The sequence below is a fragment of the Saitoella complicata genome, assembly GCF_001661265.1.
Source record: "Saitoella complicata NRRL Y-17804 unplaced genomic scaffold SAICOscaffold_27, whole genome shotgun sequence".
Classification (NCBI taxonomy): Eukaryota; Fungi; Ascomycota; class Saitoellomycetes; order Saitoellales; family Saitoellaceae; genus Saitoella; species Saitoella complicata.
The window spans coordinates 206,479-232,843 of NW_017567018.1; the positions used below are offsets into that span (position 1 = coordinate 206,479).

The 26,365-nt window shown below is 53.1% G+C and overlaps 15 protein-coding genes across 15 annotated transcripts; 4 read left to right on the top strand and 11 right to left on the bottom strand.

The window, feature by feature from the left end:
* Nucleotides 1-94: 94 nt before the first annotated feature.
* On the bottom strand, nucleotides 95-2,358 carry SAICODRAFT_37343 (GTP-binding protein lepa; the record flags this gene model as incomplete). Its single annotated transcript, XM_019168556.1, has 2 exons — nucleotides 95-1,915; nucleotides 2,317-2,358. The coding sequence occupies 2 exons, from the start codon at nucleotides 2,356-2,358 to the stop codon at nucleotides 95-97; spliced, it is 1,863 nt and encodes a 620-aa protein (XP_019021416.1).
* A 9-nt stretch (nucleotides 2,359-2,367) lies between these two features.
* Nucleotides 2,368-4,523, top strand: SAICODRAFT_62041 (uncharacterized protein; the record flags this gene model as incomplete). Its single annotated transcript, XM_019169885.1, has 4 exons — nucleotides 2,368-2,425; nucleotides 2,600-2,796; nucleotides 2,850-3,548; nucleotides 3,630-4,523. The coding sequence occupies 4 exons, from the start codon at nucleotides 2,368-2,370 to the stop codon at nucleotides 4,521-4,523; spliced, it is 1,848 nt and encodes a 615-aa protein (XP_019021417.1).
* Nucleotides 4,524-4,767: 244 nt separating this feature from the next.
* SAICODRAFT_97501 (short chain dehydrogenase/reductase family) lies at nucleotides 4,768-5,734 on the bottom strand. The gene is made up of 2 exons (XM_019172112.1): nucleotides 5,386-5,734; nucleotides 4,768-5,329 (listed from the first exon to the last, which is right to left on the bottom strand). The coding sequence occupies exons 1-2, from the start codon at nucleotides 5,672-5,674 to the stop codon at nucleotides 4,788-4,790; spliced, it is 831 nt and encodes a 276-aa protein (XP_019021418.1). The 5' UTR covers nucleotides 5,675-5,734; the 3' UTR covers nucleotides 4,768-4,787.
* A 188-nt stretch (nucleotides 5,735-5,922) lies between these two features.
* Nucleotides 5,923-6,947, bottom strand: SAICODRAFT_73578 (uncharacterized protein). The gene is made up of 2 exons (XM_019170871.1): nucleotides 6,818-6,947; nucleotides 5,923-6,758 (listed from the first exon to the last, which is right to left on the bottom strand). Exons 1-2 carry the CDS (start codon nucleotides 6,879-6,881, stop codon nucleotides 5,929-5,931), a joined length of 894 nt encoding a protein of 297 aa, XP_019021419.1. The 5' UTR covers nucleotides 6,882-6,947; the 3' UTR covers nucleotides 5,923-5,928.
* Nucleotides 6,948-7,200: 253 nt separating this feature from the next.
* On the bottom strand, nucleotides 7,201-9,630 carry SAICODRAFT_61888 (trehalase; the record flags this gene model as incomplete). The annotated part of the gene is made up of 2 exons (XM_019169870.1): nucleotides 7,201-9,217; nucleotides 9,275-9,630. 2 exons carry the CDS (start codon nucleotides 9,628-9,630, stop codon nucleotides 7,201-7,203), a joined length of 2,373 nt encoding a protein of 790 aa, XP_019021420.1.
* A 325-nt stretch (nucleotides 9,631-9,955) lies between these two features.
* On the bottom strand, nucleotides 9,956-11,878 carry SAICODRAFT_73580 (uncharacterized protein; the record flags this gene model as incomplete). The annotated part of the gene is made up of 2 exons (XM_019170872.1): nucleotides 9,956-10,559; nucleotides 10,621-11,878. The coding sequence occupies 2 exons, from the start codon at nucleotides 11,876-11,878 to the stop codon at nucleotides 10,180-10,182; spliced, it is 1,638 nt and encodes a 545-aa protein (XP_019021421.1). The 3' UTR covers nucleotides 9,956-10,179.
* A 756-nt stretch (nucleotides 11,879-12,634) lies between these two features.
* SAICODRAFT_73581 (D-tyrosyl-tRNA deacylase) lies at nucleotides 12,635-13,415 on the bottom strand. The gene is made up of 2 exons (XM_019170873.1): nucleotides 13,261-13,415; nucleotides 12,635-13,206 (listed from the first exon to the last, which is right to left on the bottom strand). Exons 1-2 carry the CDS (start codon nucleotides 13,335-13,337, stop codon nucleotides 12,774-12,776), a joined length of 510 nt encoding a protein of 169 aa, XP_019021422.1. The 5' UTR covers nucleotides 13,338-13,415; the 3' UTR covers nucleotides 12,635-12,773.
* Nucleotides 13,416-13,690: 275 nt separating this feature from the next.
* Nucleotides 13,691-14,690, bottom strand: SAICODRAFT_21797 (ESCRT-III component). Its single transcript, XM_019166472.1, has 3 exons — nucleotides 14,339-14,690; nucleotides 13,871-14,281; nucleotides 13,691-13,815 (listed from the first exon to the last, which is right to left on the bottom strand). Exons 1-3 carry the CDS (start codon nucleotides 14,511-14,513, stop codon nucleotides 13,721-13,723), a joined length of 681 nt encoding a protein of 226 aa, XP_019021423.1. The 5' UTR covers nucleotides 14,514-14,690; the 3' UTR covers nucleotides 13,691-13,720.
* A 174-nt stretch (nucleotides 14,691-14,864) lies between these two features.
* SAICODRAFT_32048 (uncharacterized protein) lies at nucleotides 14,865-15,990 on the bottom strand. Its single transcript, XM_019168090.1, has 2 exons — nucleotides 15,794-15,990; nucleotides 14,865-15,737 (listed from the first exon to the last, which is right to left on the bottom strand). The coding sequence occupies exons 1-2, from the start codon at nucleotides 15,965-15,967 to the stop codon at nucleotides 15,051-15,053; spliced, it is 861 nt and encodes a 286-aa protein (XP_019021424.1). The 5' UTR covers nucleotides 15,968-15,990; the 3' UTR covers nucleotides 14,865-15,050.
* Nucleotides 15,991-16,249: 259 nt separating this feature from the next.
* SAICODRAFT_97512 (multicatalytic endopeptidase) lies at nucleotides 16,250-17,536 on the top strand (the record flags this gene model as incomplete). The annotated part of the gene is made up of 3 exons (XM_019172113.1): nucleotides 16,250-16,312; nucleotides 16,430-16,680; nucleotides 16,734-17,536. The coding sequence occupies 3 exons, from the start codon at nucleotides 16,250-16,252 to the stop codon at nucleotides 17,350-17,352; spliced, it is 933 nt and encodes a 310-aa protein (XP_019021425.1). The 3' UTR covers nucleotides 17,353-17,536.
* A 350-nt stretch (nucleotides 17,537-17,886) lies between these two features.
* SAICODRAFT_21800 (uncharacterized protein) lies at nucleotides 17,887-19,641 on the bottom strand (the record flags this gene model as incomplete). Its single annotated transcript, XM_019166474.1, has 2 exons — nucleotides 19,429-19,641; nucleotides 17,887-19,377 (listed from the first exon to the last, which is right to left on the bottom strand). The coding sequence occupies exons 1-2, from the start codon at nucleotides 19,456-19,458 to the stop codon at nucleotides 17,887-17,889; spliced, it is 1,521 nt and encodes a 506-aa protein (XP_019021426.1). The 5' UTR covers nucleotides 19,459-19,641.
* A 203-nt stretch (nucleotides 19,642-19,844) lies between these two features.
* On the top strand, nucleotides 19,845-21,045 carry SAICODRAFT_67899 (arsenical pump-driving ATPase). Its single transcript, XM_019170343.1, has 2 exons — nucleotides 19,845-20,613; nucleotides 20,689-21,045. The coding sequence occupies exons 1-2, from the start codon at nucleotides 19,902-19,904 to the stop codon at nucleotides 20,970-20,972; spliced, it is 996 nt and encodes a 331-aa protein (XP_019021427.1). The 5' UTR covers nucleotides 19,845-19,901; the 3' UTR covers nucleotides 20,973-21,045.
* On the bottom strand, nucleotides 21,030-21,924 carry SAICODRAFT_175429 (uncharacterized protein). The gene is made up of 3 exons (XM_019165821.1): nucleotides 21,770-21,924; nucleotides 21,376-21,709; nucleotides 21,030-21,288 (listed from the first exon to the last, which is right to left on the bottom strand). Exons 1-3 carry the CDS (start codon nucleotides 21,778-21,780, stop codon nucleotides 21,226-21,228), a joined length of 408 nt encoding a protein of 135 aa, XP_019021428.1. The 5' UTR covers nucleotides 21,781-21,924; the 3' UTR covers nucleotides 21,030-21,225.
* Nucleotides 21,925-22,046: 122 nt separating this feature from the next.
* On the bottom strand, nucleotides 22,047-23,088 carry SAICODRAFT_175392 (uncharacterized protein). The gene has a single exon (XM_019165819.1). It carries the CDS (start codon nucleotides 22,889-22,891, stop codon nucleotides 22,313-22,315), a length of 579 nt encoding a protein of 192 aa, XP_019021429.1. The 5' UTR covers nucleotides 22,892-23,088; the 3' UTR covers nucleotides 22,047-22,312.
* Nucleotides 22,834-26,248, top strand: SAICODRAFT_21803 (uncharacterized protein). Its single transcript, XM_019166475.1, has one exon. The coding sequence runs from the start codon at nucleotides 23,287-23,289 to the stop codon at nucleotides 26,038-26,040; it is 2,754 nt and encodes a 917-aa protein (XP_019021430.1). The 5' UTR covers nucleotides 22,834-23,286; the 3' UTR covers nucleotides 26,041-26,248.
* The last annotated feature ends 117 nt before the right edge of the window (nucleotides 26,249-26,365 follow it).

Sequence of the window (26,365 nt, forward strand, 5' to 3'; positions counted from 1 at the left end):
GACACTTAACGTAATACCACATGATCATGCTATACCAACAAGAACGCCATCGCCAAAATCCTATTCTTACGTCGTTCAATCCATACACGAAGCTTCAGACATCCTTATTCGTCAAGAAATCCGACAACTTCCTCGGATCAACCTGAATATTTCCAATCGTCTTCATCCTCTTCTTTCCCTCCTTCTGCTTACTCAACAACTTCATCTTGCGCGTAATATCTCCTCCGTAACACTTCGCCGTAACATCCTTCCTCATGGCCGAAATACTCTCTCGCGCGATGACTCTTTGTCCGACAGTAGCTTGGATGATGATCTCGTATAGTTGGCGATCGAGGAGGTTTTTGAGGCGTTTTGCCCATTCGCGGCCTTTGCGGTCGACTTGGGAGCGGTGGCAGACTGCAGCGAGTGCATCGACGGGTTTTTTGTTGACGAGGAGGGTGAGTTTGACGAGGTCCGCTGTTCTGTAGCCGGAATCTTCGTAGTCGAGGGATGCATAACCTTTTGACATGCCCTTTAATTTCCCGAAGAAATCGTCGACGAGTTGGCTGAGGGGGAGGGCGTATTTGAGCAGGACACGTTCGCCTGTATTCATGAATGTACATTCCTTTTGTTCTCCACGGTTCGCTTCGCAGAGTTCGATGATAGGTCCGAGATATTCCTGCGGAAACATCATCGTTGCCTCGACAATTGGCTCTTGAACATCCTCGACGGGATTCGGACCGCTTCTGGTTGTCAAGTCAGGGAAATCGTATGGGTTGGAGATGATTGCCTCTGATCCGTCTTGGTATCTGACTTTAAAGGGTACGGTGGGAGCAGTAATAATGACTTCGCTTCCGTACTCCTGCTTCAGACGATCTTGGAAGACGGAGCAGTGCAGAGTCCCGAGGAACCCGATACGCCATCCCTGGCCAAGAGCTGTTGAAGTCTCTTTTTGGATAGAGACAGAACGGTCGTTGAGGACGAGATGAGAGATACTCTCGTCGAGTTTGGTGAAATCGACGGCGTCGATGGGGTATGCTCCGACGAAGACCATGGGCTGCGTAGGCTCGAAGCCGGGTAGTGGATCGACTTTTTCGCCGACTTTCATGTAGGTGTCACCGATGTGGGCTTCCTTTGATTCTTTCATGCCGGTAATGATGTATCCGACCATACCCGCTTTTAACTCCTTAATGGGTGTGCGGTCAGGGTGCATGATCCCTACTTCGCCGACTTCGTATTTGAGGCCGGTGTAGGCGGAGGTAATTTTGTCACCTTTTCTCATGGTACCGTCGAAGACTCGGATAAGGGCGATAACGCCGACGTAGTTGTCGTACCAAGAGTCGATTAGGAGACACTTCAACCTTCCAGCGGCGTCTCCGGAGGGTGGTGGCATCCGTTCGATGACAGCTGGGAGAACGGTCTCGATGCCGAGGCCAGCTTTGGCACTTACCATGAGTGCATCGCTGGTGTCGATTTCGAAGGTGTCCCGCATCTGTGTCAGCACACGCTCGGGGTCTGCGGATGGGAGGTCGATTTTGTTCAGGGCTGGCAGCATCTCCAGTCCCTCTGCGAACGCAAGGTAGAAGTTTGCGACGGTTTGTGCTTGGATACCCTGAGCGGCGTCGACGAGGAGTAATGCTCCATTACATGCTGCCAAACTTCTTGATACTTCTGCTCTGAAATCAACGTGTCCAGGTGTGTCGATAAGGTTGATCAGATAATCCTGACCCTTGTGTTGGTAGAACATTGTACATGTCTGCGCCTTGACCGTGATACCTCGTTCTTGTTCCACCTTCAGCTTGTCGAGAACCTGTTTGTTATCGGCATCTTTTCGGATAGTCCCGGTGTATTCCAACAGTCGATCTGATAAAGTTGACTTTCCGTGGTCGATATGTGCAACAATCGCGAAGTTACGATAGTTCTCCAGAGGAATGTTCTTAAGGAGTTCATGGTACTTTGCCTCGGCGTATGCGGAAGGTGTCCGAGAAAAATAACGTGCTGCTGGGTTGTTCTGCCCGAGGAAGCTATTGATAGACCGAGGGAAAGCGAAGGCGGCGGAGGCCCCAGGACCCCCTATCCGCAGTGATCTGGTAACAATCATGGTATATACTGCCGTTCTATCGTGATGCGATCATGGCCGAAGCATCGCCTGTCCTTCCAATCGTAATAATTATTTTGCTGTTTTCTCGGTGGCCTGTAAATTACCGTTCTCGTACACTCCTACCAATCAGGGGCTGGCATCACGGCCGCGGGCCTGGCGTTGCTGCAGTAGAACGCCCGGTGAACATCGCCTCCAGTTACACCACCAAAGAAAGGTAAGCATTCCCATTGGCATACAGGGACGCCGTTGCTGATTGCATTGCTTAGGAGGGAGTACATCGTTTCACCATGTCGGCACGGAAACTGCAAGCGGAGATCGACAAGGTCTTCAAGAGAATCGCGGAAGGTAAGCCGACTACATCATGCGACATGCCATTCCGGCTTGGTCTCGAGACGATGACGGGGCAATTCGTCTTCAATGTCATAAAACTGGCCTTCGGAACGTTTCCTTGTGCGTTTTGAGTCGTTTGGCGTGTTGGAGGTTACTTTCGCTGGGATGTATGCTGACCATTACGCACAGGTGTCGCGGTCTTCGAGGGCATCTACGAGAAATTGATGACTTCACAAAATCCGGCGCAAAAGGATAAACTTGAGTCGGATTTGAAGAAGGAAATCAAGAAGCTGCAACGACTGCGTGATCAGGTGAAAACCTGGGCAGCAAGTAACGAAATCAAGGACAAGAAGCCGTTACTGGAGCAGCGTAGATTGATTGAGACAGTATGACGTTCCGTATGTCACACAATTGAACGTCAGACTAACTTGGGTCATAGCAAATGGAGAAGTTCAAGGCTGTTGAGAAGGACCTGAAAACCAAGGCTTTCAGCAAGGAGGGTCTCAGTGCAGCGGCCAAGCTCGATCCTAAAGAGCAGCAAAAGATGGAAACATGCACATGGCTGTCGAATCTTGTGGATGAGCTCGAACGGCAAATAGAGCAGCTGGAAGCCGAATCGGAAACCTTACAAGTAGGCGCGAAGAAGAGCAAGCGCGACTCGAGTAAGAACGAGAGGCTAGGAGAGGTGGATCACTTAATAGAGCGGCATAAGTGGCATCAAGGGAAGATTGAGCTGATATTAAGAGGACTGGAGAACGGCAATCTGGCTGTGGATGAGGTGCTGGACCTGAAAGATGACATTGACTACTACGTCGAGTCAAATCAGGACGTTGACTTCGCTGAGGACGAGCACATCTATGATGAGCTTACACTCGACGAGGAGATGTACAACGCCCTTGACAGAGAGGATGAGTCCGACGTTGATTTGTTGGATGACGAGCCTGTGAGGAGTCCGGTGAAGGAGGACAGGCCTGAACCACCAACACCGGCAAAATCAAAACCGGCAGATGCTCAGCCACCAACACCAGTGCGGAAGTCGAGTGTACCAGTGGCAGCGAAAGCACCAACACCACCAACGCCTGCACCAGTAACAGCACCCGCACCTGCGCCGGCACTATTACCAGCAGCGACGATCAGTGTTGTTCCCGCAAAACAGGCGCAACCAGCACCTATCGGCCCACAACCGACGCAACCTGTGGTGAATACGCCGACGTTGAAGTACGCAAGTGCAGCGGCAGCGGCAGCAGCAGCGGAGGCAGCAAGAGGACCTGGTATCCAGCCGCTGCCACCACCGCCTGGATTGAGGCGTACCGGAACCAATACTCCTGCACCCAGTACACCTGTACCAGGTACCCCAGTAGCAAGTACACCAGAGTTGCCGCATTCCAAGCCTGCAAGTTCACATGGTCTGCCATCTGCACCGCCATCGGCACCAGCATCAGCACCAGTGGAAGAGCCTGCACCAGTGCAGGAGGTTATGCCTGAAGAGTCTGAGCTCGCACCAAGTACTGCCAACGGAACCGAACCATCGATGGAAGAGAACGTGTCTCCGGTATCGCCACCGGAATTCAACGCTGCGGAGGTCGCTGCGAACCTACCACCCGGTCTCCAGGATCTTATCGCGTCTTTCCAGGCAGCACGGGCACGCTCAGTGGCACCACCACCAATCACCTCCGTCTACCAGCTCCTCGAGACTTCATTGACGTACGTCCCCGACGCCCTCGACGCCCAAAGACCAAAACACTACACCCCTGAGAACCCCTACCCAACACCCTCCTACTACCCTCAAGTACCCTCCCCAATTTTCGAAGAACCCATGCTCTTCGAAAAAATCGACATCGACACCCTCTTCTACGTTTTCTACTACCAACAAGGCGCCTACCAACAATACCTCGCCGCACGCGAACTCAAACGTCAATCATGGCGCTTCCATAAGAAGTACCTGACGTGGTTCCAGAGGCATGAGGAGCCGAAGGTTATTACGGATGAGTATGAGAGTGGGACGTATAGGTATTTTGATTTCGAGGGGGCTTGGGTGCAGAGGAAGAAGCCTGAGTTCAAGTTTTTGTACCAGCATTTGGAGGATGAGGATAAGGCTGTTTCTCCTCAATAGGCCTTCTGTGCTGGTATGAGCTTGAGCGACGGTATGTGGATATGTGGTAAGTGGTGTATATATGGGTTTCGCACGTTCAACGTTCTTTTGTTGCCTTTCTTGGTTCGGTTACGCAGCTGCCTTTCGATTCGCTAGGGCCCTTATATGCGTTTTACAATTCACTTCAATGCGCTTTTGCAGGTTTATCCTTATCATTCTTTTTCGCACTTCCTATTGCACTTGGTAAAACTAATCATACACATATGCCCCCCTATCTCTGACAATTTACAACTTGGCAGCCTTCACACTGCCACCATCCAACAACACGATGGCACCGTTAACGTACGCCCCAGCTCGGCTCGCCAACCAGATACATGTACCCGCAACATCCTCCGGCGTCCCGATCCTCCCCAAGGGAATCCCACCCGTGATCTTATCCGAGAACTTATCAAGAGTCGCAGCCATCATCTTACTCTGGAACGGACCAGGAGCAATACAGTTGACCGTAATCCCCCTCTTCCCCAAGTGATGGGACAATACCTCCGTCATATGATGCACACCAGCCTTACTCGCCGAATACGCAAACGTCTCGAGCCAAGGCGTGCGGATACCATCGACGGACCCGATGTTGATCACGCGGGCTGGGTCGGGGTTGGAAAGGGATGAGGGTGCGGCGGAGGCTTGTTGGAGGAGGGGGGTAACGAGCTGGGTTAGGGTGAAGACGCGGTGGAGGTTTAGGGTTAGGACGCGGGACCAGGCTTCGTCTGGGTACTTGTCGTAGGGAGCGCCCCAGTTGTTGCCGGAGTTGTTGACGAGGACGTGGAGTTCTATGTGATCAAATCGTTAAACCAACGAGATTCGTAATGGGGAGGAGATCACATACTGTCGGTGTGCTTCTTAATCTCTTCAACCAACTTCTTCTGCTCCTCCAACTTTGTCAAATCACACGGAATCGAGACCGCCTTTCCCTTCCCAAGTCGGTTCAAATGTTCCGCGGCCTCGTCACAATCCTTCTTCGAGCGAGAGGAGATGTAGACGGTCGCCCCGTTCTCAACGAAGCCCGCCGAGATCATGAGTCCGATACCTTTCCCGCCGCCGGTGACGAGGACGTGTTTGCCCTTGACACCGAAGAGGTTTTGGAGGTCGAAGGAGGAAGAGTTGTCGCCGGACATTTTGTTCTTTGGTAGCGGATCAGAGGTCTGTAGAGGGAGATGTCGAGGGAGGGTTTTGTGGTTTACAGAGGATCTCGAGGAGTTCGGTGCGGGGTTGGGTTACCGCGGCCCGCGCTTTGTGGGGTCGGTCGTGCTTGCCGTATACGTAACCCCATGGGAACGGAATGCCTAGAACTGTTACAATTGTTCATAGATAGTATACAATATAAACACCATTTCCAAAACCCATACCACCTAGTCCCCGCCCAGTAACTTTACGCCGCCCACGGATTCTCCTCCATATGAACCGGCACCGGATTGCCCGTGCCAACAGCCCTCAACGCATCCCCCATACTAAACGTCACAATCCCTCCTCCTCCCCCCATACCGCCTTTCTCTGTTCCCAGCTCATCACTCTCACTAACCGCACTCAACACCGGACTAACGTGCGCACTGAGAGACGGGTTCGACGATAGCGGCAGCGACCCCACTGCTTCGCCTTCCGCATCAATAATATCCGCATATGAAACGAAAGATAAGCGTTTGTTATGTGGGTCAGGGTCGAACATCTCGCTCTCGACGACCCCTGAATCCGCCATTCCGCCAATACTCCCAGCGCGGAGACGGGAGTCGTTGCTCACCGGGCTCAGTGCCCGGAACGAGGGAGACGCAGATCCAGAACCCGGGCCCGAGAGGGATTCGGATGACCAGGGGTTTTCCATGGCAGATGGGGGTGCCATCGCGACGATTTCGACTTCCTCCACGTCAAGACCCCTTCCCTCACCACTGCCTCTTCCTCCACTTGGATCTGACCCACCGCCCGTGCCACCCATGAGCATTTCTGCGCTCGCGTCGAGGACGGCTGGGACGTGATCCTCGATTTGCTGGTGCGGTAACGCAGCCGCAACATTTAAGCTCGGAACATCCTCAATCACATTCCTTTCGAAAATCTGTGACGAAATACTCGGACGCGGCGAGGATGCCGAAACTGATGTTGGTGATCCCGAGCCAGGGTGTGAGGAGGATGGACGGGATGATGTTGATGCTGAAGGTGATTTATGTGAGACTGGTGGTGGGAGGTTGGGGGAGGGTGATAGTGGTTCGTCTGTGAGTCGCTGATCAACTCTCCGTCACCATGCGGTACAGGCTTGAACTCAGGCTCACCTAAGAGGCTTCCCGTGTTACTCCCACCCTCACCAACAGCCTTCTTCCTTTTCCAAAATGTCATCGGATTTGCTAATAGATCGGTATAAGATTGGTCTTTGCGATGGTTTATGTTGGCCGTGCTACCAGCTGGTGGTGTTTAGGCGCGCCCGGACCGTCGAAGCCGAGAAAAACCTGATGACGTCGGAGGACCCAAGTTGATGGACGACTATTCTAAATGCTTTCTTTCTTTTCTTAATGGACAAGCGATCGCGATACTAACCAACGTACATACAAACAACGAAACCAAAACGATCGTAGTCACACACTCCTTAAGCTTGCCTCTCATCATCCATGCCTTCCTCATCTTAACATACACACTTCTTCCTCATTGCACTGTCCCATTACTCTTCTTGCACAGACAACTTCTCCATCTCACTCTGCATTCCCATCCCAGCCCTCTCACTCGTCGGCACCCCACCTTCCTCACTGCCCCTCTCCTCAGCCGCCCTCCTCGCCTCAGCCGCCGCAAAAGCAGGACTTGGCACAATATGCTCCACCCCTCCAGATCCCTGCCCCGCACCACCCTCAAAGAACGGGTCCGGCTCGTTCTCCAAGAGGTACTCATCACTCTTGTCTGAAAAGAAAACATCAGGATGCACAATCGCCCCCAACGCCCTCCTCATCCTCGATGTCGTATACTGCGAGAGACCGACTTGATACGAAGCATTAACCCACCCGAAACCTTCACGGGCAACACCCTTGAAATCAAGACCCTGGTTTCCGTACTCCGCGTCGACGCGGTGTGGGTCTGAGGCGCGGGTGACGTTGTACTTCTCTACCACCACACCATTGTAATCCATAAAACTCTTGATCATCATAAACAACCACCTATAGACCAAACGGCGAGCTTCGTCCTCATACCCGTACCGCCAGAGACCTTCCCAGGCGAGCATCTGCTGCGGTGCCCAACCAGAGGGATAATCCCACTGTCGACTAGGAGCATCCAAGTCAACTTTTCCGCAGGATCGCTCGGTACCAGCCACGAGCCCACCAAGCACCTCAAACTTCGACAAACTCTTGTCGACGAGCGCCGCAGCTTGTCGGGGAGACGCACATCCCGCCCACAATGCCCAAAACGCCGTACAACTCTCATACTTCGCTTGTTCCCGCTTAACGGTGTCGTAGTCATAGTACAACCCATCCGCCTCGTTCCACAAATACTTATCGATCAACGCCTTCCTCTTCATCGCTCTACGATCCCAGGTGAACGAGGACTCGAACGTACCATCTGGCATCGGGAATTTATCATGCCATTTCTCGCGGATGGTCTTCGCGATGTCGGTTTCGTACTTGTAGAGCAAGGTGTTGAGGTCGATCGTCGCCAAGTTCGCACAAACGTGTTCAAAACGGTACGTCGTATCATGTCCCGACTCGCGGACAGCACGATCATGCATGAAGTACTCGTCGAGCTCAGGTTCATGGACAATACCGTCATTGTACGCAACCTGGAACTCCTCGAAGGTCATGTTGTTCTTCGTACAGAACGGCTCCAAGATATGCTCGAAATGACTCGCCTCCGTCTCGGGCGGAATCCCAATTCCATCAGGTCTGTACCGTGACAACCCCGTGATGGGATCCAACCTCGGCGCAGACACCCAAACAGTCTTGTACTCCTTAATCGCAGCCCAGAGCGCACGCTTCAGGAAGTCGTCTGCGGTAGGACCTTCATGCTTGATCTTATCATACACTCTCAACGCCATATCCGTCAAAAACGGGGGTTGAGAACGCGTAAGATAGTAAGACCTGTTGGCATTCAAGATCTTTCCATAATGCGTGATCTCAAAAATGAAGTTCTCAACCATCCCCTTCGCCAAATCAACGCGTCCATCGACGAGGAGACCAAGAGATTCGAAATACGAGTCCCAGCCGTACATCTCATTGAATCGTCCACCGGGGACAACGAATGGCATACCCCGGAGCTGAACCACGTCCGTGACGGGATCGACAACCTTCTCCATCGCTAACGCCAACAACCCCGGTTTCTGATTCGCGTCCTTGACCCAAACAGCATCAATCGTCTCCGGCAAATACTCCACCTGCAAATTCAGATGCGACATCTCCGCCGCCGCCTTACAATAATACTCGTACATCTCTGGTTCCTTGGTTGGGATGTAGATACGCGGCCTCGGGTCTGTCGAGCGGTTTTTCGTGTCTGCGCAGATCTTTTCGAGGGATGAGGCATCGATGCGGCGGGTTAGGCCGTCCCAGAAGGTGGTACGGATAAGACGATTGAGACGGGCGACAGGGTTTTCGTTTAAGCGTGCTTCGTCGAGGAGAATGTGCTTTCTTCCGAAATCCTTTGCGAGGGTCAATTCTTGCAACAAATTCGAAAGCATATAGGTTCCTCGGATATCGAATCTGTACGCGCTTAATTAGCATCTCTATTTCCAAGAAATCTTTGTGAAAGAGTCGTACCTGTTATGCCCACCGCTGTTCGCGGTCCCCAATGTGAACACCTTCGGTCCCGCATCCTCAATGGTAATCTGCATATTCCCATCCGAATCCTCACTCTCAAGTAAAGCTTTCAACGTCGGCTCAACCTCAATCAGGAACTTTCTCGGCTGTGATTGGGGCTCGTCGTGACTCAGTCTACGACGTGGAGCTTCCTTGTTCATCAGCCCCATCCGAATCCGCTGAAGACTCGTATTGGCGCCAGCGGATGAGAGGGTTCGAGAACGGTTTTGCTTCGTACGGTGGGACTCGCCGTAGTAGATTGCTGCGTGTGTCAAAGGGTCTGGCCTCCCCGGTGATGTACCCGATGGTGATGCCATGATTGGTATTCTGAATCGCTCGTCAGTTCTTGAATCCTGACCGACTGTATGCTACACGACTCACAGTTCACTTGGCAATTGTGTTTGTCCTGCTCGTCGTTGCTGGTGAATTTCCCCCTCTCCTCTAAAGCTGTCAAGTCCCGCTGCCAGCGCGATGACGTTCAACCCTGCGCTACCAGCCAACAAGCGATTGACCATAGGGCAAGGACGAAAAATAGACAAGTCAATTTCAAGAAGAAGAACAGAAAAACAGACGCCAGTAATAAAAACGAAAACCGCTTCGTAGTCCACCGCATTAACCAAAATAGTTCTTTATCCTTCCTTCCATCTTCCCTTCCTTCCCCTTCCTGTGTGGTCTTCCAGACCGTCAATAATACCATCCATAATCTCAGCGAAAGACACCGTCGATTGAATTCGATCCCATGTCCATGCCGATACGAGCGCAACACATAGAGACGCGACAGCTCGCTACCCAATACATAACTTTTGTTCTTTGGATGGTAGCTCGCCTCACTCCCATCCCATCCCTTTCAGAGTGCTAAACGTGGACTAATATCCACGTCCAGCACCCATCTGTCCCATCCCCTGCGGGGGCATCCCCATCTGTATTCCAGACATCGGTCCTCCCATCCCAACTCCGGGCGGCGGACCAACAGGCATGCCCTGACCTGGTCCCATTGGGGGCATTCCCTGCATACCCATACCAACGCCCGCCGTCGCCCGATCAATAACCTCGACACCCGCCATACCGTTTGCACGGGCGACGGGACAGTCCTTGTGCGCGAGGAGTAGGGTCTTGAGGTTGACGATTTCTTCGCGGAGGGCAGTGACTTGTGCGGTGAGTGCGTCATTTTCGGATCCGTAGAACTCGACTTTTGCTTGGAGATTCGCGAGCCACTGCTTTTTTCGTTGACGACACTTGAGTGCAGCTACAAATTTTGTCAGCATACATTTCACAAACCACAATCATCAAGGACGACGTGAACATACCTTGTCTGTTCCTCTCCAAAAAGTTCCTTCGCTTCTCCTCATCCGTCTCCGCCTTCGACGAATTTCTCCGTCCCCCACTCCCACTCTTATACTCGTCACCGCTCCCCTCTTCATCAAGATCACTATCACCCTTACTCCTTTTCATCGGACTGTTCATCATCTCATCCTCGCTGCTCTTTCTCCTCCTGCTAGCACCGCCTGAGCCAGCTTTCTTCTTGTCATCCATAACCTGAGGCTGGCCGTGGAGGTGTCCGTGACCGTTCTCAACTTGAGCGAGGGAAGTGTTACCTCCGACACCGACACCACCACCGTGCATGGCGAGTGCCTGTGCGTTGACGACTGCCCTCTTCTGCAACTCTTGATCCACGGCACCACCCAATCCAGGATGGATGACAGGCATGGGGTGATGTCCATGACCGCCGTGGCCGTGACCATGTCCGTGCATACCCTGCTGCGACTGTGCCTGAGACAACAAGAAAAGACCGTTGGCAGCATGTGCGGCTTCGTTCGCAAAGGGGTCTTCCCTACCTCTCTGCTGTGCAACAGGAGCAGCACCCGCAGATGGCCCATTCATCTGCGGCGGAGGCTGGATGGGGAAACTAGAAGGCGGAACCCTCGCGAAATCCGCCGCAAAGCCAGAAACACCTCCACCGGGTGTTCCCAAGCCAAGAAGGGCAGCGGTATTCGGACTTGGCGCACCGAGTCCATATCCAACCCCACCCGGCGTCAACCCAGTCCTGATCCCAGACTCATTCGGAGTCAACCCCGTCCTCAATGTCGGATCAAACACTGACTGTGGACCAGGCAACATCGCCGGACTAAGCGGTCCATTCCGCAAACTACCAAACGCACCCCAGGCTGAGGGACCAGGCGACGCGATCGACGTGACGGGTGGCAACATCGTCGACGTCGAAGTCGTGGGCGGCGCAGCCTTATCGGGCGCGAAAGACTGCTCGAATGGATTTGGTTCTTCTGCAAGTTTTGATTTTGTGCCTTGGTGGTTCTGGAAGTGGGGTGGGACTGGCCTCACTGGAGGGCCGCCCTCAGCGGGGGCACCGTTCTCGGCAGGTTTGCCGTCTGGGAGGGCAGCATTGCTGGATTTAGGAGAGATTGTCTTTCGACGGGATTCTGGTGATCCGGCAGTAGAACCGGGAGCGGCTGCATTTTCTGCGGACGCATCACTGCCCTCGATCTGACCCGCCGCGCTCGCTGGACGGTTGAGCGGATCTTGCGACTGTGGAGCAACTGCTGTCGACATTGTGGTTCAGCAAGAATATAATTTCGGAAATGTCAAGATGAATTCGGCGTTCGTGTCTGTCAAATGAAAGTCAGCATATACCCCACGGAAGACAGCCAAAAGACCTTACAAAACGCGTAAAAGAAGCCAGTGCGCAGAAGCTTATTTCGATTCCTCCTCGGTCACTACAATATCCTTCCTCGTCTTCTCTTTCGAAATGACTTTCGTCTCGTCGTAAACAATGACGTCGGATCCTCGTGTCGCTGCTGTCGCGGGCGATGATGAACTTTCTGCACACAAAAATTGCCAACGGTCAGCCAGCCACTCCCTCCCAGAACAGCGACCAACGCCCGTCCCCCGCCTGGAGAGAAGCAGAGAGGACCGTGTAGCCTGCTGAGCAACCGCGACCTACCTTCTTCAGGGAGAATGTCTTCGTTACCACTCTCAGCGGATTCGGTTCTGCTGATGCGGGTTCTGCTTGGTGACGTTGGTGGAGATGCGCGCTGACTGGGAAAGCTGGGTGAGGTCATCTGGAGGGGCAAGGAGACGGGGAGCGAAAATTTAGATATCGACCGGGCCTGTGGCGATATCGAGATTCGACGGAGATACATGGAGGAGTTTCGTGAATAGTTAATAGAACAAGGGAAAAAAGATACTGCACTTCATTCACGTTCATCCGATTGTGACATGGATGATTGGTGGGCTCCAAGTGGGGATCCCGGGCAGTCCCGAGCTTCCCGATATTCCAGCACGAAGATCGATGTTCAAGTACGTGATCCGAGGACTTCTTATACTTCTGTTGTATTTGTTCTCCAGAATATGGGTATCTTCTCTGTCTTTCTCTATGCTCTTATTCGCGGCTCTCTCCCTGCCCTTCGTCGAATATATCTTCCATGCCCACCCTCCATGTCCCTGCTCAGATCTCCTCCTTCGTATCCAACAAAATCGTAACCGGCCCATCATTAACCAACCCAACCTCCATCATCTCTCCAAACGCCCCATCCTGCACCTTCAACTCAAATCCCCTCCTCACTCCTCCTTCCCCATTCTCCTCCCTCTTGACTTCTCCCAACCCCTTCCTCAACTCCTCCAACACAGCCTCATACAACGGCCTCGCCTCCGGACCCTTCATACTCTTATGAAAATCCGGTTTCGCGCCTTTCTTTGTTGTCGCACCTAACGTAAACTGCGAAACACACAGGATCTGACCTTGGATGTCCACGATGGAGCGTTGCCAGGGTTTGTCTTCCGGGCTGCTGTTCCAGAGTTTTAGGCGGAGGATTTTTGAGGCGAGTTTGTGGGCGTCGTCGAGGGTGTCGCCGGTCATTATGCCGATTAGGAGTAGAAGCCTTGGAAGTGGTGTCAGTTACAGAACGGCGAGGGGGGAAGGGGAGGGCGGGTACCCTTGATTGATCGACGAGATCTTTTGTCCCTCGACAGTAACGCTCGCACTCAAAACTCGTTGTAACACGCACTTCATCTTCGCTAGGTAATGACAGCGCTGATACTGGATATTCGTCAACTCGGCAATACCCGAGAGAAAGTAAACACTCCGCCCTGTAACGTCGTCTACAACCCACCCTTCCCAACTCGGCATGACACCGTGAACGTATGTATATAAATGACATAAATTATATAAAACTCCCAAAAGCAAAGCAAAAACAAACGAAAAACCAGATCGCATAACACAAACAAGCTCAAGCACAAACTGGGAGTCCCGACTCGAGGTCCCAAGCGTACACGATACTGTACGCTGATCAAAAGAAGTACGGTTCGCTTGACAGTACCACACAATAATATCCCATTCCCGATGCTCCCTCATGTATCCCACATCTCACCTCACGCCGGCTCCCAAGGATGGGCCTACATGGCCATCTCGGCCTGCAAAGCTCGCAGCTCTGCCTCTTCGTCGTCGTCTTCCGCCGTAGCATGAACTGGTGGTGCAGCAACTCTCCTCGCTGTAAAGGCGATATTAGCATGATCCCACGAAAATTCTTTGATTCGTCACCCTACCTTCCTGACTCTCTTTCACCGCACTCGCCGGAATATGCACCGGCACCCCCCCAACCCCAAGCATCTTCGAATCCAACTCCTCCTGCTCCATCATCTCCAACTCCTCCTCCAACTCCGTCTCATCAACATCATTCCCAATCCCTACCGGCCTCGAAATAGCCTCAGCAACTTCGTCGCCGAGCATGATCTGTTCGCGGATTTCGTCCATGGTTGCGTCGACTTTATCTATTGACATGCCTTTGTGAATCGTTTTCATGGCTTCTGCGCCGGCCTTCATAGCTTTCATTGTTTCGAAGTTGACGTTTGCGTTTTCGATGCTGTACACTTGGGTTTCGATTGTTTGTCTGCTGGAGGCTAGTTGGTCCAGGGCATTCTCCAGGGTCTTTCTCGTCCTTAGGGCTCGTAGGGCGGCTGAATCACACTATCAGAATCTCCCCCGTTACAAGGACAACCGTGGATAGATGATACCTTTCTTGTTGGTCGTAGCATTCTTCTTCGCGATAGCCGTCTGCTCATCAATCTGCTTCTGCAAATGACTCTCCTTCTTCTCCAACATCAACAACTGCTCCCTCAACTTCAAGATAGCCTCTTTCGGAGCATCCTTCTTCTTCTGGGAAGAGCCGCCGAAGAGGTAGCCCCACATGTTGCTGCTGTTTACTATTCACTTAGGCCTTCGAAGTGACGGGCCGGGTGTCACTGGAGAGAGGAGACGTCGTTCGAGGATAACCTGGTAGCTGTCAATGGGTCCAGTGATGGCCTGACTGTACCGAGGTATGGACTGGTTGCGGTGCTGTTTGGTGTAGCAGATTGTTGTTTACTGCTTATCGTATTACACCGTTTACGTAGTGCATTGGACTTGGGTGCAGTCAGGGGGGCCGCAGCGTTGTGCAGGTCATACGTGAGCATGTCGTTATTTCTTGGAAGTGAAGCAGTTGTAATTTGGATTCAGATGCTGCTTTTATGCTAGACGCTTCGTCTTTGCCTTGTCATGGTTGGCGTTCCCTTCCATGACGTTCACGCTTTCAAACGTTCACGTTGGCTCTCGCAGTTGACGCTTTGGAACCTCTCGGACGCAGATGGCTCTGGGGAGGTTTAAGTAGCTTTCAATCCAGCCTTAACTCATTTTCCCCATCCTCACTCAATGTCATGCCTCATGCCTTTCCCCACAGTGCAGCACGCCCTACCATCCCATGGACTGTGCAACATCCCTCACCCTCCAGCTTCCCTCCAAAACCCCCGCCCTCCATTCTACCCCGTTCAATTTGACCACCTCCCCATGCATCGGCACAAACTCCACAACTCCGCTCTCAACCAACCACTCCCTGCCCAACACCGCCCACGTCTCACCCATCTCCCCTTCCTCGGGGCCAAAGAGTGATTTGAACCGCGTCCGTAGCTCGTGGAGGAGTCGTAACGCAGCGTCCGGCACGAGTACTTCATCTTCGGAGGATGCAAAAGGTGGGATTTGGGTAACGAGTGCGCTGAGTGTGGCATCAACCCCCCGTGGTGCCGCCTCGACAACGACATCACTAATTCTCTCCACCCCCGCACCCAGCGTAGCCTGACACACACCCACCACACCCTCGACCCAATCTGCGCCATCTGCGCGTTCGCTGACCTCCACGCCGATAAGAGTGTCATGTTTCATGAATTTCCGGACTTCGACGCCGCTCAACTGGCTCAGTTGTTCGGCATTCGTTAGGACGCGGAGGGAGACGGGGCTGTCTGAGAGGTGGAGGGAGAGCAGTGTACGGAGAATTGTGTCGCGGTGGTTTGGGAAGTGGGAGAGGGGTGGGTGGAAGGCGACGAGGTAGTAGATTGCGAGGAAGTTAATATGGGAGGCGGTGTTTGGGAAGGTTAGAGGGAGCTGTAAGACCGATCATTAGACCCTTTCAAGGATAGAGCTTTGTGAAAAGGTGCTACCGGTAGTGAGCTGTGTTTCTTTTGGAGCTTTAGCCATCCTTCCTTTCCGAGCTCCTCAAGGAGGGAGCGGATCTTGGCATTGTCAGCGATCTTGACTGGACTATCAGACGCCGCGAGGAGAGTAGAGCAAGACTCATGAATTGCGGGCAGAAGAGGAGATGGAAGCGAAGACATCTTGATGGTCAATTGGTCGTATGGTGAGGATGTCGTAGGCCGGAGCCGCTGGTCGCAGGACGCTGCGATATACGACAGAGCGCCGTTGTCAACACTCATCCCCTTCCGTGAGAAGAACACAATTCGTTTTCTATCTTGTTTTCAAGAACGTCCCAATGTTTGCCCTGAAGTCTCTGCACCTTTCCCGTGCTTACGCGTCTCGGCCCAACGTCATGTACACCCTCGAGGACGCACGTCGTACGAAGAGCATACCGAAGACAATACACATCTACAAACACCACAATGGATCTTAGAAGTCTTCTCGGAGCAATGGGTGGAGCTGGCGGTATGGGTGGGCCTCCAACGGTACGTATATCTCCTTATTTTCGCCTAATTGCACTGGTTGTGTGGGCGATGTTTGCCTCCACCGCAGCGTTGGATGGAGGTCAATTGGATTGTATGGAAGCTGATACTTGTGGATAGGACGGACCGGCCATCGATAATGCCGAAACATGCTATATCTCCTCCCTCGCCCTCCTAAAAATGCTCAAGCACGCCCGCGCAGGAGTTCCCATGGAAGTCATGGGACTCATGCTCGGCGAGTTCGTGGATGATTATACGGTACACGTCGTCGACGTCTTCGCTATGCCACAAAGTGGTACTGGTGTCTCCGTTGAAGCTGTCGACCCTGTGTTTCAGACAAACATGATGGAGATGTTGAAGCAGACTGGAAGGTATGCAGGTTATCGTTTTCGCGTCAAAAGACATGCTGATAATGGATGCATAGACCAGAGATGGTAGTCGGCTGGTACCATTCCCACCCCGGTTTTGGCTGCTGGCTCTCCTCAACCGACATCAACACCCAACAATCCTTCGAACAACTAAACCCCCGCGCCATCGCCGTCGTCATCGACCCCATCCAATCCGTCCCCGGTAAAGTCGTAATCGACGCCTTCCGCCTCATCAACCCAACCATGCTCATGATGGGCCAAGAACCACGCCAAACCACGTCTAATATCGGACACCTCAACAAACCCTCAATCCAATCCCTCATCCACGGTGTCAACAGACATTACTACTCCATCGCGTGTGGATACCGCAAGACAGCCCTCGAAGAACGTATGCTCCAAAACCTTCACAAGGAAGTCTGGACATCCGGCTTGGTCCTCAAAGATTTCGAACACAGAGACCACGATAACGAGGAGGCGGTCAAGGGCATGGTCAAGTTGGCGCAGGAGTACACGAAGAGGGTTAAGGATGAGCAGGAGTTGAGTAAGGAGGAGTTGCAGGTTCGTCATGTTGGAAAGCAGGATCCGAAGCGACATTTGCAGGAGTCTGTGGAGGAGGTCATGGCGAATAATATTTCGACGATGTTGGCGAGTAACATTGATTCGACGGCGTTTTAGAGTGGTGCTGGGGGTGTGCAAAGATAAGTGTGAGTGGATGAATATACCCGTTGATCGCATGTGCATTCGGGTTCCACAAACCTGAGGTCCTTCGTCGATGGTGATATAAATGTCGAATTTATCCAATTGTGCCCCATGAATTGATAATACGTGCCTTTCCAGCACTCAAAACCCACCAGATATTACATGTCATGATCATTAAGCACGCTGCCTGAAGATGGTCGGGAAGAATTCGCCTGCTTTTCCAACCGTTCCGATTCGTGGTTCTATAATAAGCATTTCGAGATCTCTTGTACGGCCATGGCCATGTTTGACATATACAGTACCTGGCCAGAAAGTCGATCTATGTGAAAACCCAATTAGACATCGCATTATACTTCAAAGCAACACCTCAGAAGCTACATTACAATAATCCCTACCAGGTATTAGGTCGAGATCATCTTCCAGCTGCGAGACGATGCGTTTCCCACGGTGCATCGCAGTGCTGGTCTTAGGGTTGTCAATATCATACACAGAGTTTGAAAGAAGTTTCAGCTAGTCTGTGGAGCGTTGCTCATGTTGGAACCACCTTGACTCACCCTTTCCGTCTCGATCTAATCTCACGGAAGATTCAAGCTTGACAGAGGGGTTGTTCTCGACGATGCTGGGCGGGAGTTGAAAAATTGTTTGGATGGAGTCATAATCTGGCGAATCACAGTCTGTCGATTCTTCCTCATCACACAGCTCCTTCTCCGCTACCACGACTCCCTCCTTCTTCTTCAACTTAACAGGGAGAACATCATGTTTGTACACACCAACCTTGCCATAGCACTTATCCTCCCATATACCGCGATTATCTCCGACCACGTTCGTCCTTCTCAACTTCGTCATACGGGATTCCCTTTCGATTGCATTGACTTCATGCATAACACGCTCCATCTCCTTCCCGAATTTGACTTTGAGCACAGGATTCTCCATCTCTTCCTTGAACATGCCCAAAAGCTCCGTAAGCCGATAACAAACCATCACGAACTTCGACTCTTCCGCATCGAGCTCTCTTTCAACACCACCCATCATCGCCGAGAGCGGATACTGAACCTTCAGTGGTCGGTCCGCGGGCACGAACTCGACGGGCGGTGTCTTTGTTGGTTCACCCTCCGCAACGTTATGCACGACTGCGTTGAATCCAGGCTCGTGCGCCTCGCCGATCCATTGAATGATGTCAAAGCCAGGAGGAGGCGCGATTTCTCGTTCAGGTGCAGCACTTGCAAACGCTGTATCCTGAAAGCCCGGCGGAGGACCTGGCCTGGGTGGGGGAGCAACGGACCATGAAGGCGGACGTCCATACATTGACGCATGCATTCGTGCGGCCGACTCTGGCATCCATGTCGGGGTGGTATTGTGAACACCATTCCTCTGATCAGCAGCAGGATCCAGAAGATTGCCGACTTGGTCTCGGTCTTGTGCAATAGACAGTGATCCCTGAGGGTTCTCCGCGTTGTTCACGGGTACAGCAGCCCTGGGAGCACGCCCCCATTCCAACTTATCGGCGTTCATCCAGTAGGGGTTAGTACGCACATAGTCAGAAATACCCAGCCCAGACTCCTGCTGGGTTGTACTGCCAGGAGTTTGCGTACCACCGCAGTGGCTTCCTGTCTCCTCACTCCTCCACCCACTCGTTTCTGTACTGCCCGGACCATTTAGATAGTCATCCCCGATCGCCGAACGCATCGTATACCTAGGGTCAAGTTGCATGTCACATCGTGGTTCATGACCAATCGGCAAACCTCCAGGCCACTGTTGCGGAGGCATATATCCGTCCCCTTGGTTGTGAGCCGGTTCATACCCGGAACAGTAAGTCGAGACAGAGGGTGAGCGTGAAGAAACGAAAGACGGATGCTGGTATACCGAGATGTAATCCCACAAGGTCGCCGGAGGAGGTGCTTGAGGCAGGGCTGAGTCCGGACCTGGGGATACGGACGGTGATGGGTCGTGTGAAGGCAAGGACGACATGTGCAAATGCGAGCGAGGATGTGCTGAAGGTGCCTGTACTTCCTAGGTCAGCGCAGGCAGGGCTGGGTCTGACAAAAATGGCACCTGTTGGCCCACTTGAAGCTGTGAAGCCATGCCTGTCGGACAGACCGCTTAGTATCGGGATGTATGCTGCTCAGTGAACACGGCGACGTGTTCCAAGCGTCTTATGAGCAAGCACAGAGCGAATTGAAGGAGGCAGAAGAGCAAGAAGGATGGACTAGATAGCAAATGACTGAAAGGAGGGTGATGGAGTTTCTGGTCAACTCAGTGAACTCGTGCTGGATGGGCAATGATTCGGACCGAGCGACTGCCTACTGCGAGACGACTGCAGGACTCGAACCTTATTTCAACGGAGGTTTAAAGGGTAAACAAGAACTACGAAGATTCTGCTTGATCTTAACCCAATAACCTCAACACTTCTCCAGGTACCTCCCTGGAGTCACCTCTCTGCACCCCGGACGTACCGCATCACGTACCGTACACGTCGCATCTCTCGAGCACAGCGTTCACCACCTCCTCGAATAACAATCACCACCATGGACCTCGACGACACCCTCGAACCAACCCTCCAAAACATCCTCGACCAGAAATCCCTCAAATGGATCTTCTGCGGCGGCAAAGGCGGTGTCGGGAAAACCACAACCTCCTGCTCCCTCGCAATCCAACTCGCCAAAGTCCGCGAAAGCGTCCTCCTCATCTCTACCGACCCCGCACACAACCTCTCCGACGCATTCGGTCAAAAATTCGGAAAGGAGGCGAGGAAGGTCGAGGGATTCGAGAATTTGAGTGCGATGGAAATTGATCCGAGTAGTTCGATTCAGGAGATGATCGAGACGAGTGATGCGCAGAACCCCGGGAGCCCATTTTCGGGGTTGTTGGGTGATTTGGCGTTTTCGATTCCTGGTGTCGACGAAGCGATGGGTTTTGCAGAAGTCATGAAACAAGTCAAATCAATGGAATACTCCGTCATCGTCTTCGACACCGCTCCCACCGGACACACCCTCCGCTTCCTCTCCTTCCCTACCGTCCTGGAGAAAGCTCTCGCCAAGATCTCACAGCTTGGAGGTAGGTTCGGACCCATGATTGGACAGATGAGTGGGATGATGGGGTTGGAGGGGGGACAGGAAGATATGTTCTCGAAGGTGGAGCAGATGAGGGAAACGATTACGGAGGTGAATAATCAGTTTAAGGATCCGGAGTTGACGACGTTTGTGTGTGTTTGTATTTCGGAGTTCTTGTCGTTGTATGGTACGTACGAGCTTTTCCGCAAGGACGCCATGCCAGTCTTCCTGTGTCTTTGAAAAGTTAACTAACGACAGATAGAAACCGAACGCATGATCCAAGAACTAACCTCCTACCACATCGACACCCACAACATCGTCATAAACCAACTCCTCCCCCCCACCGACACCTGTCCTCAATGCGGTTCCCGCATAAAGATCCAACAAAAGTACTTGGAGCAATATGAAGAGCTATATGGCGAGGATTTCCATTTGGTACGGATGCCGTTGAGGACGGAGGAGATTAGGGGGGTGGAGATGTTGAGAAAGTTTTCGGAGATGTTGGTGAAGGGGGGCCCTTTGACCCCGGGAGGTGCGAAGGCTTGAAAAGCGTAAACGGTTAGGTGCGGGGTGCTGCGTTGGATGAGGAGGGAGGTGTTTTGGCGTTTTTGGTAGAGTTCGTCGAAGAATATACAATATGGAACGCATACATTCGATGAAATGTCTCGGATTAGATAGTAACATTGTAACAAAAAAGAAAACGCCTTATCAAAAGAGCGCCGGGGTTCAACCCCATTCATCGCTATCGCTGGTAATCAATACTCATACACACAGTTTCCACCTCAATGCTTCGCCTAACTCAGTTCTTCGCAGCACCACCAGCACCTCCAAACCATCCACCAAACCACCCACTAGACTTCGCCTTCGCCGCCTCCCCCTTCAACTTCGCCTCCGCCTCCTTCGCCTCAACCTCCGCCTGTCCCAACAACTTGGCCGCCTCCCTCTTCGCCCTCTCCACCTCCTCCTCAACCTTATGATCAACCCGATCTAACCACCCATTAACCTTCCCCTCCACCTCCCCCAACTTGGGTTGCAACCCCTTCTGTAACTCAGCGGCCTTTGAGCGGGCTTCGGCGACGGTACGGTCGTATGCGTCGTCGACTTTTGCGCCGACGTAGGCTGTGCCGTCGAGGGTTCCTTCGCGGGCGTTACGGGCGTCTGCGCGGGCGGAGAGGGCGGCGGCTTTTGCGTCGCCGTTGTTTTGGTAGAGGTAGTAACCGATGGCAGCGGGAACGGCGAGGCCGAGGTAGAGGCCGAGGCGAGACCTGGACTTGGCAGCTTGACTAGACAACGCTCTTGTTAGTGAGTGATCAATTGAGGACAGGGAGGGAGGGGGAGCATACGTTTGAGCCATTGTGTGTACTTTGTCTTTTTTGTGTATGGGTTTTGTTGGAGGTCAAGTGAGAAGGAAAGAGTCCGAGTCTCTTATAGGGGCTTCTTCGGCACGCGCCAAACGTCATGCTGGTATGACGTCACTTGATGCCAACAACCCTAACAAGAGTGATGCCATCAACCTCGTCGTGCTGGAAGATTCTATAGCGACAGGTTCAGGATGTTCCCTGTAGACGACTCACACGCAGTCTATCTCGCCAGTCGCACGCGTACGATTGACCATGGGGGGAGCGCACGAGACCTCCCGTAAATGAAGGTCCCTACAGGCTCGTATGACACCACGCACCGGCTCACCGGACGTACCGGGACTGACAGGAAGCCCATCGCTGTCCAGGACCATCTACTGTACACTTCAGACCCACCACCACCAAAAGCCCCCTTCAAGCCCGCCCACTCCTCCACAATGCCCCTTAAGCTTCCTCTTCCCCGTATCCTCGAGCCCAAGCTCCCAGGCTGACATCCTTCCGTCATCAGCCCTCCCTTAACTTTTCCTCTCATCCGTCGTCAAACCTAGCCTTGCAATTTGGAGCTCGCTGTGCGCTCGCATCATCCGCGAACCGAGCACTCGTGGCGTATCTTAAAGTGTGGATCCAGTGCAGCTGCGTGATGGGGTGGCAGGCGGCGGGCGGCGAATGGCTTCGTGTAAACTTAGGGATTAAGGGATGGAGGATGGAGCGAGTGCACGGTGTTAATAGTATGTGCGACAAGGGGCTACGGAAGGTATGGTTGAGACAGCTGGGTGGTGCCGGGGTCACATTGGGAACGGGAGCGTCGACGTCCTCCCATAAGGAGAGCTGGCGGAGAATAGCCATAGCGGTACAAAAGGCAGCTCCAGATCGACCGGCATCATCAATTGGATGAGCTGACATGACCTTGCAAACAAATCCAAGTTGATTACGTTCAGTTCTCGTTCTCCGGCTGTCTTCTATTAAGGGGCCACTTGTCTCTGCCAGAAACTCCGTAGCTTGCAGGGCTGTGCGCGAGGCCGAGACACCCGCATACACCCCCGTACAACCACTACACCACCAATCTATCACAGACTTTAAGGGATGGAAAAGATTAACGACCGCCATATGGAGTAACGGTGTCTGTGCGTCTGGGATCCGTGCACGTACTTTAAGGAGGTCAGAGGGAGAGTGCGGACGGTGGGATTGCGTAGGTGGTTCTCAGGTTGAGTGGGGGATGAGCACCACGATGGTTTGCGATAGACGTCACCGTCTTTCTCTTCGTTCTCGCTCGCTTCCCCTTTCCTGGAGGTGGTGGATATAAAAAGGGATGGTTCGCCCGGTCAGTTGGGAGGAGTATCCAACCAAAATACCAATCGACCGAGTCTTCGAGCTACGAGGCTTCCGACCTTTCGTTCAACCTTACCTTTTCGTATTGTTCATCCGCTCGCTGTATCGACCGTCGTTACAGTACACCCAACAACCCTCTCGTTAACTTTCTTTCCCAAATCAACGACACGAGGATGCGCACATCCCTCCTCGCATCAATCCTCCTCGCAGCCCCCTGGGTCGCCTCGGCACTCCCCACCACCTCTACCTCCCCCGACACCCTCACCTCATTGGAGTCAGCCCTCCTCAACGCCACCGAATCCACCGGCGAAACCTATGGCCTCGTCTGCATGCTCGCCCCACTCCACCCGGACATCAAAGATGTTACGGCGACGACGGTGGTAGGTGGGGTTAGGTATATGACCGTGACCGAGTTCATGGCTACGGAGACTGTGTATATGGGTGTTGACGCTACTTGGTCGACCTTCGTTCCTGCTCCCACCGCTCCTACGGCTGTGGTTACCGAGACGGTGGGTACGGGTGAGGTGGAGACTGAGACGAAGACTGTTACTTCTACGCTTGTTCATACTGTCGACGCACTTACTACCGTGTGCCCTTCGCGTGGAACATACACTTTGACACTCACCCCTCCTGCCCACGCTTCGGATGTTACGTCGATAACGCCGGTGACGAGTACCACATTCGTCCGTTCCCCCCAAACCGTGACAATCACAGACGGCGGACCCTGGGTCATCACCGAAACGAAGACGATCACGGTGGAGGAGGCGCACAAGACCGCCATTATCGTCATCGGCGGTTCGGAAACGCGCACAAAGACGATTCATGTTCCTACGGTTACGCCGGGTGGGTACCAAGTCATCACTGACACGATCTACGAGACTGTCACACTCCCCGGTGGGGATGGGGAGGTGTCGACGCAGACTGTGACGAGCACGTATTCCGTTCCTACTGTTGTGCATACTGAGACGATGACGGTTACTGAGGGTGAGGGGTCTGAGACGAGTGTTGTCACGAAGACCATCACCGAGACCCTTCCTGTCGAGACTGAGTACACTACTGCGTATACGACTACTGTTGCTGGTGGGGCGGAGACTGTCGTTACGGAGACTGTGACTGAAACGATTGAGTACCCTACGAGCATTGCTACCCTCGTCAAGGAGGTCGTTACGTCTGTCTACACGATCACCAGCGAGGGTACCCCGGTCGTTACTACCGAGACGATCACCCAGACCGTCGTCCCGCCGGTCGAGACTGTGGTGACGACTGAGTACACCACCACCATCTTCGGTACCCCCGTCCCCGTTACCGAGACCATCACCTCCACCATCACTCCCACCCCCCCGGCTGTCACCGATGTCGTCACATCCGTCTATACCACCACCCTCGGTGGGGCGGAGACGGTCGTCACTGAGACGGTTACGCAGACCCTCCCGGCGGAGGTTTTGACGGAGACGGTGGTGAGTACGGTTAGTTTGCCGAGTGGGGGGGTTAGTACTTTGACGGATGTCATTACGGTTACGACGCCTGTTGGTGGGGGGACGGTTACTACTACCACTACTACTTCGCCTGCTGGAGGTGAGACGATTACTACCCCCACTGGTGGTGACTCGACCACTCCCTCTGGCTCTACTGGTACGTCTACTACCTGCACTGACACCACTCCCACCGGTGGAAACACCACCCCCGCCACGCCCACCACGACGGCCTTGACGCCTCCTGGTGTCATCCCGGTCATTCCTTCCGTTCCGTTTGCGAACACCTCTGTCACTATCACTATTCCTGTCTCGACCGGTGCTTCTCCCACGAGTACTTGTACCGACTTGACTGGTGTGGTTGGTAGCATCACCGCTACGCCGTCCGGATCTACTCCTTCTACTACCGGTACTCCTTCCGGTACGACGACTACTGATCTTCCTGTTTCCACCTCTTGCGTCGCCAGCTTCAAGAACTTGGGCAATACCGGAGGCTCCTGCTACGGCAAGTGGACCTCCTGGAACAACTGGATTTCGGGCTGGAAAGACGAGATGGACAACGTCAACACTTGTATTCCTGGGTCCGAGACCCCCGCTACTCCTTCCGAGTGCGCGAACCTCGATGACGTCGTCGGGCAACTCACTGATGCCTTGTCTGGTGACCTTGACAGTTGCTTCGATGATTTAAAGAAGGAGCTTCAGAAGCGACCGGAGCTGACCGAAGATCATTGCGAGGCCTTGGTTGGGGAGTTGAAGGCCAGTTTCGCGGGTGACTATGTTACGTGTGCGCACAACGCGGTTAAGAGCCCCCGTGCGACGTGCAAGGACAAGACTGGCAACGTTGTCACTTCTGCCAAGAAGGTCAAGAGAACTTCCTTCGGTGTTGACGCCGATCTCTCGACTTACTTCTCGAACCTTGGGGCAGGCCTTACCTGTACCGATTCCACTGCTGAGGACGTCTCATCTTGTAACGCCGGTTCTTGGTGGGCCGACGCCGCCGGTCTCTCCGCTGTCTTCACCGGTAACAAGTGGAACTACGGAGGTGCTTGGTCTAACGACTGGTGGAACTGGAACACCGACGAGTGTCAGATCCCCGACTCTACTCCAGACTTCTGCTCGGACTCTACCAATGTGATGACCTACTACCCTTGGCTCGTCTACCAGGTTCGTGAGGAGATCATTGGCAAGTTGACTGACAAGATGAGCAACGGCGGTACTTGGTCCGCGACTTTGACTGCCAGTTGCCAGGCTAAGGGATTGGGTGACCTTAACTTTGACGCGGAGTTGGATAATGTTCGTGACGGTTGTCAGGGCAAGGCTTGGGGTGCGGATGGAAGCTTGAGTGCGAGCACCCAGCTCTGTTCGATTGCCAGTAAAGTCAACCAGCTTACGTACGGTGTTTGTACGGCGTTGAAGAGTGATTGGACCAGCAACCACTCTGGACGTTCCAACTAGCAGACGTCTTGAATGATGGTCCGTACGATTGAGGTGACTTGAGAAATATTTTTGCGAGAAGATTCAGTGTATATGCTCATGCTTTGGATGGATGGATCATGGGATCATGGTGATCGCTATGCATGCCAGGAGGATTGAGAAAGACGAATTTGGATTTACTTTGGGACATTTACTTTACAACTTACAACTTACTGCCTGTAATTTACCTAATATTTAACTTTTCTGAACTTTTGCCGTGCGAACTTAATCGGCGAGCATCTCCAAGTCTGACAGCTTGTGGGGCTGCGGGTTCCTACTTGGGTGTGGTCGCTCTCGTAGAACATTC

Excerpts from the sequence above, each read along its gene's own strand:
- SAICODRAFT_175392 (XM_019165819.1), bottom strand. The coding sequence starts at position 22,891 with ATGGCGGTCGTTAATCTTTTCCATCCCTTAAAGTCTGTGATAGATTGG.
- SAICODRAFT_175429 (XM_019165821.1), bottom strand. Across the intron at positions 21,289-21,375 it reads TTGAGGAGGAGGTGGAGAGG|GCGAAGTCTAGTGGGTGGTT; the intron begins GCGAAGAGGGAG and ends GAGGCGGCGAAG.
- SAICODRAFT_73581 (XM_019170873.1), bottom strand. The coding sequence starts at position 13,337 with ATGAAGTGCGTGTTACAACGAGTTTTGAGTGCGAGCGTTACTGTCGAG. Across the intron at positions 13,207-13,260 it reads ATCTCGTCGATCAATCAAGG|GCTTCTACTCCTAATCGGCA; the intron begins GTACCCGCCCTC and ends ACCACTTCCAAG.
- SAICODRAFT_21797 (XM_019166472.1), bottom strand. The coding sequence starts at position 14,513 with ATGTGGGGCTACCTCTTCGGCGGCTCTTCCCAGAAGAAGAAGGATGCT. Across the intron at positions 14,282-14,338 it reads TGCTACGACCAACAAGAAAG|CCGCCCTACGAGCCCTAAGG; the intron begins GTATCATCTATC and ends AGTGTGATTCAG. Across the intron at positions 13,816-13,870 it reads GGTGAAAGAGAGTCAGGAAG|CGAGGAGAGTTGCTGCACCA; the intron begins GTAGGGTGACGA and ends TCGCCTTTACAG.
- SAICODRAFT_32048 (XM_019168090.1), bottom strand. The coding sequence starts at position 15,967 with ATGTCTTCGCTTCCATCTCCTCTTCTGCCCGCAATTCATGAGTCTTGC. Across the intron at positions 15,738-15,793 it reads AGAAACACAGCTCACTACCG|CTCCCTCTAACCTTCCCAAA; the intron begins GTAGCACCTTTT and ends TCGGTCTTACAG.
- SAICODRAFT_67899 (XM_019170343.1), top strand. The coding sequence starts at position 19,902 with ATGGACCTCGACGACACCCTCGAACCAACCCTCCAAAACATCCTCGAC. Across the intron at positions 20,614-20,688 it reads GGAGTTCTTGTCGTTGTATG|AAACCGAACGCATGATCCAA; the intron begins GTACGTACGAGC and ends AACGACAGATAG.
- SAICODRAFT_97501 (XM_019172112.1), bottom strand. The coding sequence starts at position 5,674 with ATGTCCGGCGACAACTCTTCCTCCTTCGACCTCCAAAACCTCTTCGGT. Across the intron at positions 5,330-5,385 it reads GATTAAGAAGCACACCGACA|AACTCCACGTCCTCGTCAAC; the intron begins GTATGTGATCTC and ends TTGATCACATAG.
- SAICODRAFT_73578 (XM_019170871.1), bottom strand. The coding sequence starts at position 6,881 with ATGACATTTTGGAAAAGGAAGAAGGCTGTTGGTGAGGGTGGGAGTAAC. Across the intron at positions 6,759-6,817 it reads TAACACGGGAAGCCTCTTAG|ACGAACCACTATCACCCTCC; the intron begins GTGAGCCTGAGT and ends AGCGACTCACAG.
- SAICODRAFT_21803 (XM_019166475.1), top strand. The coding sequence starts at position 23,287 with ATGCGCACATCCCTCCTCGCATCAATCCTCCTCGCAGCCCCCTGGGTC.